The sequence below is a fragment of the Zonotrichia albicollis genome, chromosome 3, assembly GCF_047830755.1.
Source record: "Zonotrichia albicollis isolate bZonAlb1 chromosome 3, bZonAlb1.hap1, whole genome shotgun sequence".
NCBI lineage: Eukaryota > Metazoa > Chordata > Aves > Passeriformes > Passerellidae > Zonotrichia > Zonotrichia albicollis.
Genome location: NC_133821.1, coordinates 76,203,517 through 76,220,785, shown reverse-complemented (window position 1 = coordinate 76,220,785; position 17,269 = coordinate 76,203,517). Strand labels below are relative to the sequence as shown.

At 38.1% G+C, this 17,269-nt stretch overlaps 1 protein-coding gene across 2 annotated transcripts in view; it reads left to right on the top strand.

Moving 5' to 3' along the window:
* The window catches only part of SLC35F1 (solute carrier family 35 member F1), a 231,655-nt gene that overhangs the window by 201,375 nt on the left and 13,011 nt on the right, over positions 1–17,269 (top strand). For both annotated transcript variants that reach the window (XM_005492605.4, XM_014271055.3), the window contains exons 6-7: positions 3,979–4,031; positions 8,537–8,691. In XM_005492605.4, coding sequence (XP_005492662.1) covers positions 3,979–4,031; positions 8,537–8,691 — 208 coding nt within the window. The remainder of the gene's footprint in view (positions 1–3,978; positions 4,032–8,536; positions 8,692–17,269) is intronic.

Below are 17,269 nucleotides of genomic sequence, written 5' to 3'. Positions count from 1 at the left end.
TCACACCATCTTGCTGCTGGAGGACAAGTGGGTGCTTCACATATTATTCTGAACTGTGAATAACAAAATCTACAGCTTCTTCTGGGTCTATTTCATACATTTAAAAAATCCCCTTGATTTCTAAGAGGTAGAAAACACATCCAGTCAGAAAGTATTTTAATTTGCTTGTTCTGTAAAACTACATTATGATATGGAGGAAATCATGAAAAGCCTTTAAGAAAATGGTGTTTTCACTTCAAAAATATTTAGCACATAGGATATGGTTGCATGGATTTCAGGATCTACGGACTCTGGTCTATATCCATATGTACCTAATGAGCATTTCAACTGCAAGGCTAATAGATGGAACGTGGCTTCCAATGTTGCAGTACTGTGACTGATGTAAAAGTAGCCCTGCCATATTGGTGCATTTTGTGCAGGACTGTCTCTGGTGCTTTTAACACAGAATGACTTTTGGCTATTAGTCCACAACAAGTTATTTCTCTACAGCTCTAAGCTACTCTGCTTCTAAGAACAGGGACTGATCAAAAAACCCACAGCCCACCAATTCCTATTTCAATGGTTCTATTTTTTTTTTTAGCTACAGAGCTTAATGTATTTATAAGGGATCTGAACAAGTGTCTTAAAATTATTTCTATTAACTAGTTGCCATACAAGAAGTTCCCTTTTAAAAGAATATGGAATTTAAGAGCATACAAATGTGCCTAGTATCTTTGGCTAAAGGATTCTTTTATATGTTTGTGATTAAGTAGATACTAACATTCTGAGGACATCAAACAGTGCCCTTGTCTTGCTCTGTGTATGTCAACTGTTGTGTAATTGTCTCATACTCCAGAATTCAATTGTTGTGTCATTCCTCCCTCTTGACCCAAGCAGTTAGTCACAATTCGGGGTCTGTGAGCTCTACTCGTGAGAATCTGGTTTTGGAATAAGGCATCTTTGTATAAAGATGAAACAACTGAAAGGAAACAATAAGAAACTATTTCTTTGATGAAAGCCCTGAGGTTTTTCTGTTCAAACTTTGGCCCAACTTTGGTTCACTCCAACAGGTTTTTCTCCAGCAGCCTCTGCAGCTTTTTGCTGATAGTGCTTTTTGGGCACCTTCTGGAGACTCAACCCCACTTAGTTCATACCTGTGCCTTTTTCTTACCTTTACCTGTAATGAATAGCAGAAGTCATAGTTATGTGTTCACAGAGATTATATCTAATTAAATATAACACTTGCATCAAAGAGAAGCCAATTCCTCATGTTAAATTTGCAGGCTCTTTCTTTTAAAAACTACTGGCCACTTTGGTGCAATATAGGACCTTTAGATCCTCTCAACTGAGGGAGTCTCAGACTGTAACATAAAATAAACACACATAATGCCCGTTGTGCGGCAAAGGAGGAAGAGCTAAGGTGTCCGGGGAAACAGTGAATTAATGAGTTGACTGATTACCCAGACATGGTGGAAAGAGTTTAGTATGTTGAGTATGATTAAAGCAGGGAGGAAGAATAAGAGATTAGTTTACGAGAGCTGGGGATGTCACAATTACCCAGCAAATGGAGATAAGGTTATCTGATGGAATCACATAATCATAACATGGCCTGTTTTCTAATGCCCTCCTGAAGGTGATTCTGGTTCAAGCTCCAGGCTGCTTAGGAACTTGTTCAGTTGATTTCTTGGTATCTCCAAGCATAGAACTGCCAGTCATGCTGGGCAGCCTGTTCCAGTGTTTGACAATTTTTTTCCTTTGATATTTAATCAGTTTTCCATGCTTCAATTTATGTCCATTGTCATTCATCCTTTTGTTGTTCACCTCCAAGAAAAGCATGACTACCTTGTCTGTAACTACCCATACCCATAGTTAAGACGGAAAATTTATCGTTGTGTCCTCCTTTCCCCCAGCTTAGACTTCTCTTCTTCATGTTAAGCAAACCCTGCTGTTTCAGCATCTCCTCTTACATCCAGTCCTCAACCTGCCTGACCATTGTGATAGAATTCCACTGTACTCTCTTCAATTTGTTGTTGTCTGTCTTGTTCTGGACAGCCCATAATTGGATACAGGGCTCTAGCTGCTGTCTCACAGATCACATCCTCCAGCTTTCTGGCCAGACCTTTACTGACACAGCTCAGGATGTTGTTGCCTTCCTCTGCTCCAGGGACACATTGCTGACTTGGGTCCAGGTTAACGTCCACCAGCACTCTAAGGTTTATTGCTGGAAAACAATTTCTACCCAGTCAGCTCCCATCCTGTACTGTTTCATAGTGCCACTCCACCCCAGTGCAGGAGTTAGTACTTGCTTTCCTTGAACTTCATGAGGTTTCTTCTTGCCCTTTTCTTTAGACAACATTGTACATAGTCCACACATCTAGTCCATACCTCTTGAGTTTTGCAAGATCTGTAAGGAAATCATGTTGGAAACCTTGCTAAAGTAACAGTAGGTTACACTCATACTCTCATTCATTTCCTGTCCTTTATTTACTGATCCAGTCACCTCATCATAGAAGGCAGTGCTCTTGAGAGCACTGTACTGGCTCTTCCCACTGGAACCCATCTTCTTCATTTCTTGCAAATGGCTTCTGGGTGGATTTGTTCCATAATCTTCCCAAAGGTTAGCATAATCTGGCTGGCCAGGCTATACTTTTTGTTCTGTGTTAAACTCAATGTTGCATTTGTCTCTTTTCAGTCATCAGGGACCTCCTCCAACTACCACAACCTTTAAATCATTGTGATTCCAATTCTTCAGTGCCTCTGGCATCACTAAATGGCCATTTCTGACAAAGTTTCTCTCACCCCTCTTTTTTCACAGATCATAAGGAATCACAAGCCATAGCGTATTGTTTTATACATCTTTTGTATTGGCTATATAATAATATGAATGCAATGTTCCTACGTTTAAGTTATGTGAAAATTTTTTTTCCAGACCAAGAGATGTTGCAGTTTGTTTTCATTATATTCTTCAGGAATTACTGATAAAAGAGACATATACCTTATGCTTGCAAAAACACCGATAATTTAGTTATTTTGCAGAGAATATAGTCTTATTATTCTGTACACAGTATTAGATTTGCCTCACATCAGCAGCAAGCAAATTAAAATTTCCAGGATGCAACTCTTTAGACTAGATTAATCTGGAAGATGCTGAGCTCCTGTAGTTTTACTATTAGATTTGGTCTTCCACATACCACCTTTCCTACTAGATACTTTGTTTTTCAATCTGTATAATTCCGTGTTTTATACTTGTTTAAAATAGTGTCCAGAGCAGCATGCAGAGTTCTGCACAGCTGGATTTATCTGGAAATCACACAGACAGGGAAAGCAGTTACCTGCACGAAGACCTAGCTTGGGAGATATCTTATCTCCAAGGGTCTGTTTGCCTGGATTGGGAAGAGCTGACTTGTTGCCACCTTAGAATTTTATGGATCTGTGACTTTGATGTTAATGTACAGTGCAAGATTTACAAGATACTGAGAATAGACTTTTGCAGGTTTGCCCATCCTTTGCTTATTATCCTGACTTTCCCTGCTGTGACTATTTGGTTTCTCTCAGTGTGTAACAAATCACAGGATGCTTCCCAAACCAGACTGTGATATCTGTTTATTTTACACTGCAGAGCTACTCTGAAGTGTGAATAACTCAGATAGATATATTATTAATAATTAACATTCAAAAGGTTTCAGAATATTAAGTCAGAAAAGTACAAGAGGATTGAACGTTTAGGGGAATGGGCATGTAGAGCAGGTATATAGAGAGCTGGAAAAAAACCAGGAGAAATTGTATGCTATCACATCTGATTACTACCCTGAAGATCTTTCAAATACACAGGCACAGGGATAATGCCAGAGTAGATTAGTAAACTCTTGATTGCATTTGGTTCCTACAGAGATTTTTTGTTATAAGGTTATTTGTGTTGTTTCGTCCAGCATTTGAATTCAATGAGTGGAAGTAATTTAACTTCTGTTCTCTTACATCAAATTTTGCCTTCTCTTCTAGTGCAATCATGGAACACAAAGAGCTGTTGAAGGTCCCCTGGGATTGGCAAATAGGTAAGAACACACTTTACCTCATGGGAGATGGTTGCTGAAGGAGGTGTGGAGACAGCCAGCATTTGGGGAGGCGGGCACAGAGTTTCAGGGGAGCCAGTGTTTGTGACTTTTCTGCTGGTTACTACCAAAGGTTGAGCCTCATAACTGCTCTCAAACAATCTGTCCTCAATTGCTTTGTTATGCCTTCCTTGCACAATTAGGTTAAGCATATGAATGCTGTAAGATAACCATTCAGACAGCCGTGAAGCTAAACAATAGTGTGGTTCCAGTTTTAAGGTTCGGTGCCACACTGGGGCAATAAATGAGGCAGTCATTAAGAGCCAAACCTTTCCAATGAAAGCCAAGGAAAGAAAATGGAGCCTAACAAAATAACCTAAAAAAGTACTTGCAATGCATATTATGGCCTCATAAATTCACTTCCAGGAGGAGCATTTCTTTATGGAAGTGATTTAATTGCTTTCCAAATAGTTTTGGTGGAATAAAGCAGATGTGTCCTTTTAGACAAGTTTTGGGAGCATTGTGCCCAATGAAGCAGTTATGGTGTTCTGCCAAGCAGGGGATTGCATTTTCCCATTTCAGTTTGGAAGCTGAGTTTATGAGTGCCTTCTAATTGGTCCAGTGAATTATTTGGTTTAAAAGCAAATCGATATCTAGGGGAGTCCCTATAATCACTCCTTCACTGTTTATGACAATAGAAGAAATAAAAGAATACTAGTAGCGCAGAGCTGATTGATTGCAGAGGACTCAGGCTTTGGCAATCCATTGACAGCAGCTCTTTACCTAGTTTCAGACTGAACATCAAAATGACAACTCAGAAGTGTGCAAAAACAACTGATTATGTTGGGACTCCCTGAGGGGAGGGGATACAATTGTGGAATACAGTTAGTTTCTTTAAACTTGGTTTGCAATTTCCTTTCATCATCTTAAACCTTGATAAATACAGCACATTTTTCAAAAAACATTGCACCTAGAAATCTTGGAAATTTGATGGTTGAGCTGTAAAACTAAGTGACAAATCAATTTAAAGTATCCATGGAGAGACACACTCAACTGTGTACTAAAGTGTATTGGCCTTCTTTAATCTGAGATAGTTAGCATAATTGCATCAGTGTTTGTTTATATTTCATGACAAGGAGCTTAGGGACATAATTAATCTGGTACTGATGATACCAGTGGTCACAGTGAATTAATCTACTGTTCATGAGATTTCACTTCAAACTCAGTATCAGTGAAATGTGCTATTAAAATAAGGTCTTACTTCATCTGTGATGCTGCCAAGATGTCCCTGAAAGTTGATTACTAATTCTGAAGAGTCCTTATGCTTCACAAGGCTGAGATCATCTTAGCAAAACCATCATAGATATGAACTTGTTTTGTTAGAGCAATAATTGGAAATGTGGTGTAGTTGAGCATGGATTAAATGGTGACAGTTCTGTAGTTCTTCCCTGGCTTCCACTGCACCTAGTGTACTTTGCATTGCATTGGCAGTGATACAAGATTGTCAAAAAGTGATTGACAAATCTGTATCAGGGAGTTCACAGCCTTGTCCTGGGTAGTTATCCAGTGTGACAGACTCAAACCTGCAGTCCAGCAGAGTTAAATCATCAGCCTTCCGAATGCTGCTGATAAAGTCACAGCAGGCAACCTAATAAATAAATCAAGGTGGCCTGTTGCCATCTGCCATAATTGTGCTTTTAAGATGAAATGAGCTAGCTTTTAACTGATGCAAATGATTTTTGAATATAAAGATCTAAAGCCAATCTGTTATGTCTATCATGTTTAAAACAGGCTGTGTCCCTCCTGGTGTTAATTTTGGAAATTGCCCTGATACATATCATCATCTTCACACTCTGTACAGTGAATCACTGTAGCTCTGTTTGTATCCTTGAAGGTTTAAGTATTAATACTTGCTGACAACCAGACTGAAAGGAGGATGATTTTACAGTTTTGAGAGAATGGTTTCATATGGGACCATGACAAGTTTTATAGTGATAGATGAAATACTAACAAATAAACTCACATCAGTTTTATGTAAGAGAAAAGCCAGTTTGTAGCTCCAAGGAAGTGTCCTTTGTTACCAGGGGTTTGAATATTTCTGAATGGTCTTTGTTCCAAGGCAGTATGGAAGACCATAACTGATTCCATGTCATGCCAATTAAACATTGCTTTTGGAATAAAAGCACAAAGGCAACATTTGTACATCATGGCACCATGCAACATTCAACCACCTTGCTCAGGAACAAGAAGTTCTCAAGTCATGTTGGTCTCTGTCCTGCTTGGGCTGTATTAGAGTGGTCCCTAGGGACAGATCCTGCCTTTTTGTGTGAAGACACCAAGTGTAAAGAGAAATGGAGAAATGCTGAGGGACTGGGGCTCGTTCAGCCTGTGGAAGAGAAGTTACCGGCAAGGAGGTTATCTAAAGGACAGAGCTGGTGCATGGCTCTGTCAGAGGTGCATGGCAGGAGGATGAGAGCTCAAATGACAGATTCAGACTGGATATAAGTAAAATCACCCTCACACTGTGGGCAGGCAGGCAGCAGAGCAGGTTGCCCAGAGAGGTTCTGGAGTCTGCTGGGACTGCAGCACTAGAGGCGATTCCCAAGGCTGCTATTTGCACTGCCTGGGTACCTGAGGAGGCTGAGGCTTCAAGCTGTTGACTTAAATCATATTTTCAGTCTCAAAATTGGCCCTCTAAGAAGCATTTATATCTGGAAATCATATTATGTTAATTTCATTTGTTTATTGTCACCGCTAAATGTCACCCAACTGGTGGATATTACATATATTTTGAAGCTGTAAATGAAATGCCACTTTATATTCACCTCTGCTAGGACAGCTACAGTTTAAGCAATTTTCCACTGGAACTGAAATGCCCTTTGGAAAAGCAACCTGTGAAGCTGGCTGTCAAATAATGTGAACACCAAGGCAGTACCATAAAATTACACTGTAAGTTGAGGGCATAAACCAGCAAAGCTGTGTTAAATCCAGACAGCCAGACACTTGGTGGACCAGCTGGTGACTTGCAGACTGTATTTGACAATTCTGACTTCTGATCCAGAATGGCTTTGGTGCCTGACCTGTTCTTCTCAAGCCTAGAAGAAAAGCTGGCTTAGTTGTCCTATATGCAAAACAATTTCCCATTGACCAAAACTACACTCCACATGGTGCAATTATTTGCCTGCTACAGAAAAGTCGCAGAATTTAAATAAAGCAGCTTTCAAGCACTGCCTAAGACTTAATTCTGTTACCAGTATACAATGCACACCTTATGAATTTGCTACCTATGGGTAAAAGCAGTTTTTGCTATAATTGTCCATATTCTGAATATAAATTCAAAATTCCTTATCATGACATAATATGTATGAACAGTGATAGTTTGTGTTTGCTATGTTTGTTTCAGTTGAATGTACACTTCAGTTCATATGCTTCCAAAAGACTCAATCTGTCACCACTGATTTTTAAAGCTGTCCTTTAGACAGCTTTTCTAAAGAATTTTTAACTAAATAGATCCACATGCAGATATATAGCCATTATATGCCTTTTTTTTTTTAACCTTTTTAGTCCCTTTCAGGACTGTGGCAATCAGATTTTCTACAACTTTTAGTCAATAACATGTTCTGAAGAGCTGGCATGAGTCTAAATTTAGGCTTATGCACATATCAGCTGGGAATTCAGCAGCTTACAGCAGCCTAAGAAATACCATTTGCATGAGAGCAGATGAGTAAAGTGTTTGCTGGTTTTTTAACTTCATATTGATTAATTTGCCTTGGGATTTATCAAGTAATAACTGAAGCAATAAATTCTTTCCCAGTAAGTTATTTAGGTTTTTTAATTAATTTAGATTTTTACTGTAATGTATTTTTATTATATTAGTATCTAACAATCAAATTTGTGTGAGGCACTCTGTAAACATGTAGCAGGAAAGAGTTTCAGCTCACAAAAGTTTCATTGAGGAAGGCAGACAAAAAGGAGTAGAGGAACAGAGGTGCAGAAATCTGAAGTAATTTGTCAGTTTTGGTGGCAAAATAGGTCTAGGATCTCTGACACTTGAGTGCTGTCCTCATGCATTCATCCATTTGCTCATTAACTCCTCTGAAAATAATATTGCATTCATATTTTGGGTCCATTTCCAAAAAACACTGTGTGCTCCGTCCAACTCAGATGAACTCACTTGGTGCTGGGGACATTCAGCTCCTGCAGAGACTGGATTTGATACGTTCAAATGCATCATTATGTCCAAATCTAAGTAGGACATGAGGTAGTCACTGGTAGTATAAGATACCAACTTGAAACAACTCTGCTATTATGGAGACCCCAAAGGACCCCATGTCCAGTGTTGATATGGTTTTCACTGTCTGTATATGTGTACATTATTAATTTGAATTTTTCTTTAAAAAGCTTTATTCTTTCTTTTCCTAAAAGCACAACCTTTGGAAGAAGGTTGTCCCAGCAAAGTCATTTCTGCAGGCTGTAAGGTCACTTTGCCTCTTGTTTCTCTCCTGCAGGCTTGCTGTACGTTGGCTTTAGTGCCTGTATGTTTGGCCTCTACAGCTTCATGCCAGTGGTCATAAAGAAAACCAGTGCTACTGCTGTCAACCTCTCCCTGCTCACAGCTGACCTGTACAGCCTCTTCTGTGGATTATTCCTCTTCCACTACAAGGTATGTGGAAATGAGGGATGTGTTTGGTAGCAGCAGTATTCCTCAAGAAACATCAGTTAAGGACAAGGAAACAAAAGAAGCCTCCAAGCTTTGCTAGGTCTAAACAGTTAAAGTGCAAGTTGATTTTTTTACTTCAGGCTTCCTACACTAAAACAATTTTTTTATTATTATTTGTTTTCTGAGAGAGCTCATTTGGTCTTTTTGTTACAAGTTTTAAGATTTGAGTACCTGCTTATCAGCCACTGTATCATTAATTTCATGTTACTTATCAAAGGTTACCTTCAATTGCAGTGAACAGACCTAATGTGGCAGCATGAAGGGAGGGACTCTTCCAAAATTCCCACAGACTTTTTTTTTTTGCCTGGGAACAAGGTTGTTTCATTCATACTGATTCTGAATTCATAACTAAATTGTTCATAAATTGCACCTTTCTCATAGCCAGACCAATGGCTTGCCTCGTATTGTAAATGCCAAAATGTGCAGCATATTTGTGTTTAAGTTCAACTCTGGCCTCCCAGGTCCCCTAATGTTTAAAGCACCATGTGGTACAGGACCACATTTGACCTCCAGTTACGAGGAGTGGCACTTCATTATTCACAAGTATCCCCCGCCAGTGTCCATCCTGTGAAAATAGCATTGCAATGCTGGAAGCAATTGCTTTCTACCATCATTTATTCATGGGAGGGAGGTTACTTGATAGCTAAATTGTGTTAGAAGTGTTAGGCAAAAGAAAGCCTTAAAATTCTGAGTGTCTAACCAACTTTAATCAGATTTTGTTCTAGAAATAGTACTTGCATGACTCTTAATGTGACAGTGAAAGTTCAAATCTTCAGAGTTCAACACAAAATTGTTTGTCACTGCTGTCTTTTATTTTGGTTTTGTGGCTTTGAGAATTTAGCAGGCACAAGAAAAGCAAGAATAGAAACAAAAATTTGACTGAAAACACAATGTAGGGATTGCCTGCTGCTTTGCAGCTCTGTCTCATGGTGATATCATTTCTCCTTCTTTCTGCCTCATTCTTCAAACCCCAAGTGTTTGACATTAGGTGTTATCTGAAAACTGTCTCCTGTAAATATTATTATTTGATACACACAGACAAATATATTTAGGGGTGTTAGTCCACTGTTTCTAAGAAAAATTAGTAAATTACACAATGAAAGACAAATGTTATTCTGAAAACAGTGATGGTGGTGTACTAGCAAAATCAAATTTCAGTAGAGGGAAAGACTCAAAAGGCAGCAAAGGGTGAACAACTCTGTGCTCAGCATTGTTCAAAGCTAACAAAAAAGGTAATTTTGCAAACACAAACTCCAAAGTTCAAACGCTTGAAAGGCAAAAGGTGAGTTAAAGGTTTAATTTCTTCCTTGTGTCTGATGGATACATTAGCAGAGCCAGGAAGGCAGAATTCTCAACTTTACTGACCCCCATCATTCTACAGTAAGTGGATGTCAGCTCCCATCAAAAATGGCATTTTGGTCTCCCTCCAAGACCTGTATGGAAAAAATGCTCAAGAGTAGAAGGCTCAGAACAGGGAGGTTTTCTGGCTGAAAGCATCCATCTCAACATGTGTCCTGGTAAATTGGTTGAGTTCCACATCTGAAGTAACTGATGGTCCCCACTGTCCCTTGCTCTAATTATTAGAAAACTGAAAGTCTCATCGTCCTGTGGTTACTCTATATATCATGCTGTTGCTTTCATAAACACTTAGCAATTACTTAAACCTATCCAGGTTTTATACCTCCACTGCTTTCCTTGGAAGACCTTCAGAACATTACTTCTCCAACAGTTACAAACCTCCTTATTTTCAGCATAAATTTGCTTGTGCCTGGTTTTGGTCCATTCAACTTTCTACCAAGAGTATCCATTAGCAACAAGAATGCCCATATCCATGGCATTTTACTCTATTGGTACATCAGTAGAGGGGAATCATATTGTCTCTCAGCCTTCACTAATCAGGGCAAGCCCTACTCTGCACCTCACCTGGCTGGATTTCATCCTCCCTGAGACAGCCCCTTCAGCTCGAGGTCATGGTCCCTCCAGCACCTGGTGCAATGATTTTTACTCTGTTTCTCTAGGCAGCCACTTACCCATAGACAGCAAACCAGCACTGACATTTTTCATCACTGCATTTCTTTTGTAATTTATCCTCATACTGCACTCCATATAACTCATGTGTCTCACCTTTCTTCTTCCCAAAGACCTTTATCAGGGCTTTTTGAAGGGACCTTTACCTGAAATGCAACATCAATATCTCAAGCCGTGTCTCCTTTCACACCCTTCAAACTTACATTGCAGATGAAATTTGAAGAGAAAAGCTATATGCAAAGATCATGTCGATTTTAAAGTCCACTTAGTTATTTGGTTTCTTCTTTAGTTACCATGTTTTTATTCATAGTCAGATGACCTTTTCTTTATGGTTTGCTAACAGGTATCATTTTATCTGAGGAAGTGGAACTGTGAAATGTGTGACTTGCACTCAATAATGAAGTCTTATAAGTTGGTATGAAGTGATCCAAAATAATTCCTCTCCTAGGACTGTGTACACTGGCTTGTTTCCTAGCTTTTAAAGACCTGTTTTGTTCCTAGCCAGCTGTACATCTCCTGCAGTTCCTTCTGCTTTTTTCTGCACTGGCCAATGGGCACAGCCCCACTTCACTGGGAAACAAATGGGTTTTTGCTCAAGTAGGATCAACTGAGTGGTTTAGTGTCCCTTGCAGAATATCGTTTTATGAGGTTTTCAAGATGTTGTGATTTTTCCCTCTGCTGCTACTTTTATCACCAGACAGGTTTATTGCACCTGTAGCAGTAGATCTATGAAAATCCACAGAAAATGCAGAAAATTAGTTTAACTGAGCTTTAGAGCTTTTGAAACCAAACTGAAGAGAAGATTGTCTTTGAAGTGTTTTGATTCATTAGCATTTCAATTTTATATAATACAGCCTTGCAACATCATTGCATGCGGGACATGAGTGAGTTTATAAACAGCTGCATCTCTAGTCTTACCCCACATGCAGGCATCATCTTAGCACACTGAACACTTTCCAGGCCCACGGAAGCTGGAAATTCAGCCTGTTAACTTGACTCAATTCTGGTGATATATGTATAATTCCAGATGTTATTTTTTCAAGATTTTATCATATTAAAATGTAAAAAATAAGTAGCTTTCAATTGGAGATAGATTACTAGATTGTCATGCATCATTCTTAAAAGTTCTCACATCCCCCAAATAAGAGATGTCTTTTTTCTGTAATCAGAAATTGATTTCAAGTATTCCAGTGGATGGATAAATGGCTGGCTTCTTTGGTAGCTGAATATCCACCATTGCCATAGCATTTATGTATACACCACCATATTTTAAATTTTTTTTTTTTTAATTCTCACCATATTGAGATGTGTTATACAATTTTTGTGTTCAAAACCTTCCTAGCTGGTCTGTTCTCATTTTACCTTCCTCTTTAGCACAAGTAACAGGTCTTATGCTAAAGAGGACTGTCCTTGGCCATTCTTTGTTATGGATACATGGACATGAGTGGTGCTAAAAAATTCAAGGCCCCCTCTCTGAGTGCACAGAGTTGGAACTTTATATAAATATGGGGCCATTTTTTTGTAGGAGTATTCTTTTTTATATTTTGATCTCAGCCTTAGCTCTTTTGTTATGTGAACTTTTAGACTTATTCCTTTTCCTTTGCAAGCTCCATGTTGTCTTTAGTCATTCTAAGCAAATTATGTTCTCACTAAATAATCTAAGCAGTTTATTTTATATTTTCCAGCAGCTAGAACAGGAATACTGATTGTGTTCTGGACCAGCAGGTTTAATCACACTATATTATATCATTACCTAGGAAGCCAAGCACAATCAATTATATTATTCCTTGGCAAATTCATTCGTGACTTTATCCAAGATGCAGCTATAAAAATTCAGAATTTCTGGATATAGTAATAATTCATGTATCTTGATTTAGAATCTCAGGGAGTATCTGTGATAAAGGACTTGGATAGACAGATGAACATGATACTCAAAACCTTCCAGGACCAGAAATCTGAAATTATGCTAGTTGAGACCTCCTTTGCTGATACTAAGTGATGTTTCTAAAAATTAGTTTTCAGTGCTAATTCTAACAGTATCCATCCAGTGGAAGAGAGCAAATGACAATCTTCCCATTACATCAAGAAGCAAGCCATGAAGACAGGGATTTTTCTAGATGGAGAAGAGAGGCTGAAGGTTGGGGGAAGGGGGTTCCTGGTTTTTTTGGTCCAGCAGAGATCCTAAGCAATGCCTGTGAATTTGGGATTTACACAGTCTTCACTGTAGTGAAAATTTGACCCTTGCTACAAACATGAATTGAAGTCAGTGTGAGTTTTTCTGCTGTCTTTGGTGCACTTCAGTTCATTTTCCTAAATTAGAAAAGCCTACCACTCAAGGAGTAATCTTTAGAAAAATTCACAGTTTCATGACTATGCAGATGAAACCTTATTTTTGACCTTGACTCTATATGCTTCAGGCAGTCCTAGATTTTCTTGGAGCAGGATGGATACAAAGTCTGTGGTTTGACAGCAGGAGTTAAATAAAATTGGTTTGGTTTGGGGGAGGATTGTTTATTACTTTGTTCTTTATTTGGCAGCCATCCATAAACATCGGAGAGACTTTTCCCAAACTCTGACCTGAGAAAATACTTCAGTTTATGTTCTCACCCTTTTTTTTTTAACTTCCCTGACAGTATTAGCTGAAGTCAGTAAGATCCTGTTTGCTTGCACTTGTTAGGGAACTAACACCTACCTATTTTAAACTTTGACAGTGGTGCTGTCAGTGGTGCATCATTATTTCTAGGGAAGCAGGCAGGGCAGGCTAAAAAGCTGTTTTTTACACTATCACTTTCTCAGTCATATATTTAAAGATATTTTCCTGATGAAATTGAGTATGCAGGGTGCTGATCCATAAACTTCCTGTTTTAATGGAATTTAATCTCACAGGGCTTTTATCCTTGTGAATACTTCTAAGCCTGTGCTAATAATGAGGGTAAGTCATATTACTAGTTAATTCTTTATGTCATTGGTAATGTGCAAAAAAACCCCTATGTTCATGTTTCCTTTTCTTTTCCAAAATACTAAATTTCTTACAGTGGATGTCCCTCTCAACAGCTCTGCTCCCATGAAGCTCTACTCCTTTCAGCTAAGCAGCATAATTTTCAAATATCTTTAAATTTATTTATTTATTTAATTGGTTAGCTATTTGAATTTCCTCCTCCAAATTCTAGTCAATTAGAAAATAGTTACGTGACTATATTTAAAGAGCTGCCTTGAGGTGTAAAGGAGTTAAGTGTGTCTTTGATCACACAGATTTCTGTGACAGAAAGGGCCCCATCAACTCACCCTTTTTGTGATGATGCAGGATGGCATACAATAAAAAAGCTATGAAGTAAACTGACAGAAGAGAGTAGAAGCTGGAAAACAAAGTGTCTTCCACTAAGATGTTGCACAGCCTGACAGGTTTTTAACAACACAGCATGGATATGGAAGCTTTTTCAAAATACTGCATTTTTAAATGTCTTCCTTTCACAGTGCTATCTTGCAATAGATTCATTAGTTGCAAAGCATGAATAGTGGAACATGGATACTCAGTTTTTGGAAGGCATCAAGAATGGTGTAAATGATGAGGCATTCATATTGCAGAAGTTATGATAAAAGCTTTGATTTCAAATATATATTTCAGACACTAGCTCATCTAAATGTAAAGTTTTTTAGCTTGCTTTCAGTGCTTTTAGCTTGGGATTTTTTCATTTGGTCTCATGTTAAAAGACTGTACACAACAGAACTGATTTGAAGCTTTCTAGGAAAATGCATTTTGTTGAAAATGCCCAATTATCAAAACAGAAATGCTAAGTGAACACGTCTTGGTCTTAGAATACTCCAAAGCAAACACCACCACCACCACCCCCTTTTTATTGTGGGTAACTTCTGAACCACGTCTTTCTGTCTCTTAGTGTCACTCCTTCCTGCATACCTCAAGTGTTAAAATGTAAAATTTATGGAATTAGTGAATAAATTATTAGGGAATTGTTCAGAGATCTCTTAAGTATACAACTAGAGTACATTGTGAAGTGTAGTTAGAATCTGAAGGAGTTAAATAGCTTTTCATTCCCACGCAGTATGAGAGCTCAGAGGTATTAGGGCAACTCTTCCTGTTACTGAATTAATGATAAATCTTCAACAAAACCATATTGATTTTAAAGGTGCTGGTGAATATGGGTTGGAAAAGGAAAGCAGGGGGATCACAGAATAAAGATGCATAATATCAAAGAACCAGCAAATGGATTGCAAACTGCAGAGAGCAAAAAATATTGTAGCAAATAACTACATTTTTCTTTATCACAAGAAATAGCGCAGACAGAAAAAACATAATGAAGCCATCCTATCTAAAGAGATGGATCTACTGACAGCATACTTTTTCTAAATGCTCAATGAATATGAAAGTAAAGACCAAGAGGCTAAGTTTTGTAATTACTTGTGGAGGAAAAAATCAGCATAAATAAAAAACTCAGCATTTCCCAAGACAAATATATTTTGAAGACAAGGGAGTACAATGAATTTGTTGAGTTACATATCTCAGCAATAATTTGCAACCCAGGAGAGAAACCAAAAAAAAAAAGAAAAGTAATGAATTAGCTAGATAGCAGTTACATTCAAAAGCTTAAACAAGGTTCAGCTACTGAAAATCTACAAGATTTTGAAATTATGATTCTTTGAATTGGATGCTATTTTCACCTTTGCATAGGGAAACAAAGACTAGAAGTTCCTCAGAGATGTAGACAGAATCATCTATGAAAGAAAATGCTACGGGTTAAATGCAATAATTTATTATAAATTTGTTATGGAACTGAGTAAACTCTATTTCAAGAAGTGACCAGAAAATAAGGTAGAATATTTAGAAAGTGTGTGAAGAATTATGTGTGGCCTACAAGTTATGCCATGGTCTATGAGCTGCTAGGAAGGAACATACATAAAATCTGTTTTGGTACACAACTGGAGTGTAAGAGCTTATTCCAGTTGTGCCTCCTACCAGCCACATCAGTGATTGCTGCTAACATACAGGGCTAAAACATCCACATCAGCTGCTCTTTCCTACCAGAATGGGAGAATGGATCCACACACCAAAAAAAAATCAGTTAGAAAACATCACTTTTACATGCTTTCCATCTAAGCAGTGGAGTATTTTATTAGCTTCTATAATATCTACAAAATCATCTTCTTTTGTCTAAACTCCCCCTTCCCACTAAACTGGAAGCTTTCAAATCCATGACATGGGATGGATGCTTGACATCAGCACTGCTGACAAACAATTTTATTAGCTGGACTAAATTTCTGGAATTATTCCCATCACCTACCTGTGTTAAATTTAGCAAGGAACTCTGTTAAAAAGGCTCATAATGGATCTGAATGAGACTTTTAATAGCTTTAATGTATAGTAATATGAATTTTATATCTTAAGAGGAAAACTTGTAAGGGAGAACTCCAAATGCAACTAGACAAAAAAACTATTTTAAAAACTGTTATACTGAAATAAAAACTGAAATAAACAGAAGACAGGAAAACACAGAAGAAAAATAATACTGTGCAGCTAAAAAAGAGAATGACTGAAATCTAGATAAAACCAAGATAAAACTAAAAGATAAACCAAGCTTGGCAATGAAGAAGAAAGTGAAACAAGCAGTAAAAAGTTCTTGTATATTAAGAGAAGAAATAGTTTTGCTGCACAAGGACAGTGGAGGCAGAAATTGAACAATCTTTCACTTGGCACCAAAACAAAAATGGGACCTTCTGTCATATTCAATAGGGATGAGAGTTAAATGTGAAGACTATGTACCCTCTTTAATAGAAATGGAAATTACTATGTCAGAAGTAGAAACAGAACACAATAATCTGAATGCTTCAAATTTGACATGGAGTAGACAATAAAATCAGAAGTAGATATAACTAGGAACATGGAGATAAATGGAAAATTGGATGAAATGCGAGCTTGTTCACACAAGACAGATAATCCTGTCTAAATCTGATGTCTGTCCAATCATTTAACAGATTTTTATAGGGAAAAGTGAAATGGTAGATCTAATGTGCAAGGCTTTTGAACAGTGCAGCACAGAAAATTAGCAGCTAAAGAACAGGATTATTGATGTAAAGATTGGAAGCCAGGTGAGGAACTGGCTAATGAGGATAAAGGACAAGGCAATGTGCTGAGAGAGAAACAGCATGCTCGAAGGAACTCGCTGATGGAGATCCCAAAGAGTTGGTCTGAAGACCAGCCTTGTGTAGTGACTGTAGTAATAGACTTGGCACCCTCAGTAGGAAGAAGAATTAGAATAATCAGGCAACCAGAACTGGCTGACATTGAGAAATGCTGTGAAGCACAAAGTGCGAGGCAGTGTCTGTGGCAACAGATGGGAAGAATTTGAGTCGGTCATGACAAAGCTGTTTCCAAATGAGTCTGTCTAGGTATTTCTGGTATTGATGAAGAAGTGCTAATGCCATAGGACAGGACAACTTACCATCTCAGGGACAGCACTTTTCTAGCTGTAGCTATAGG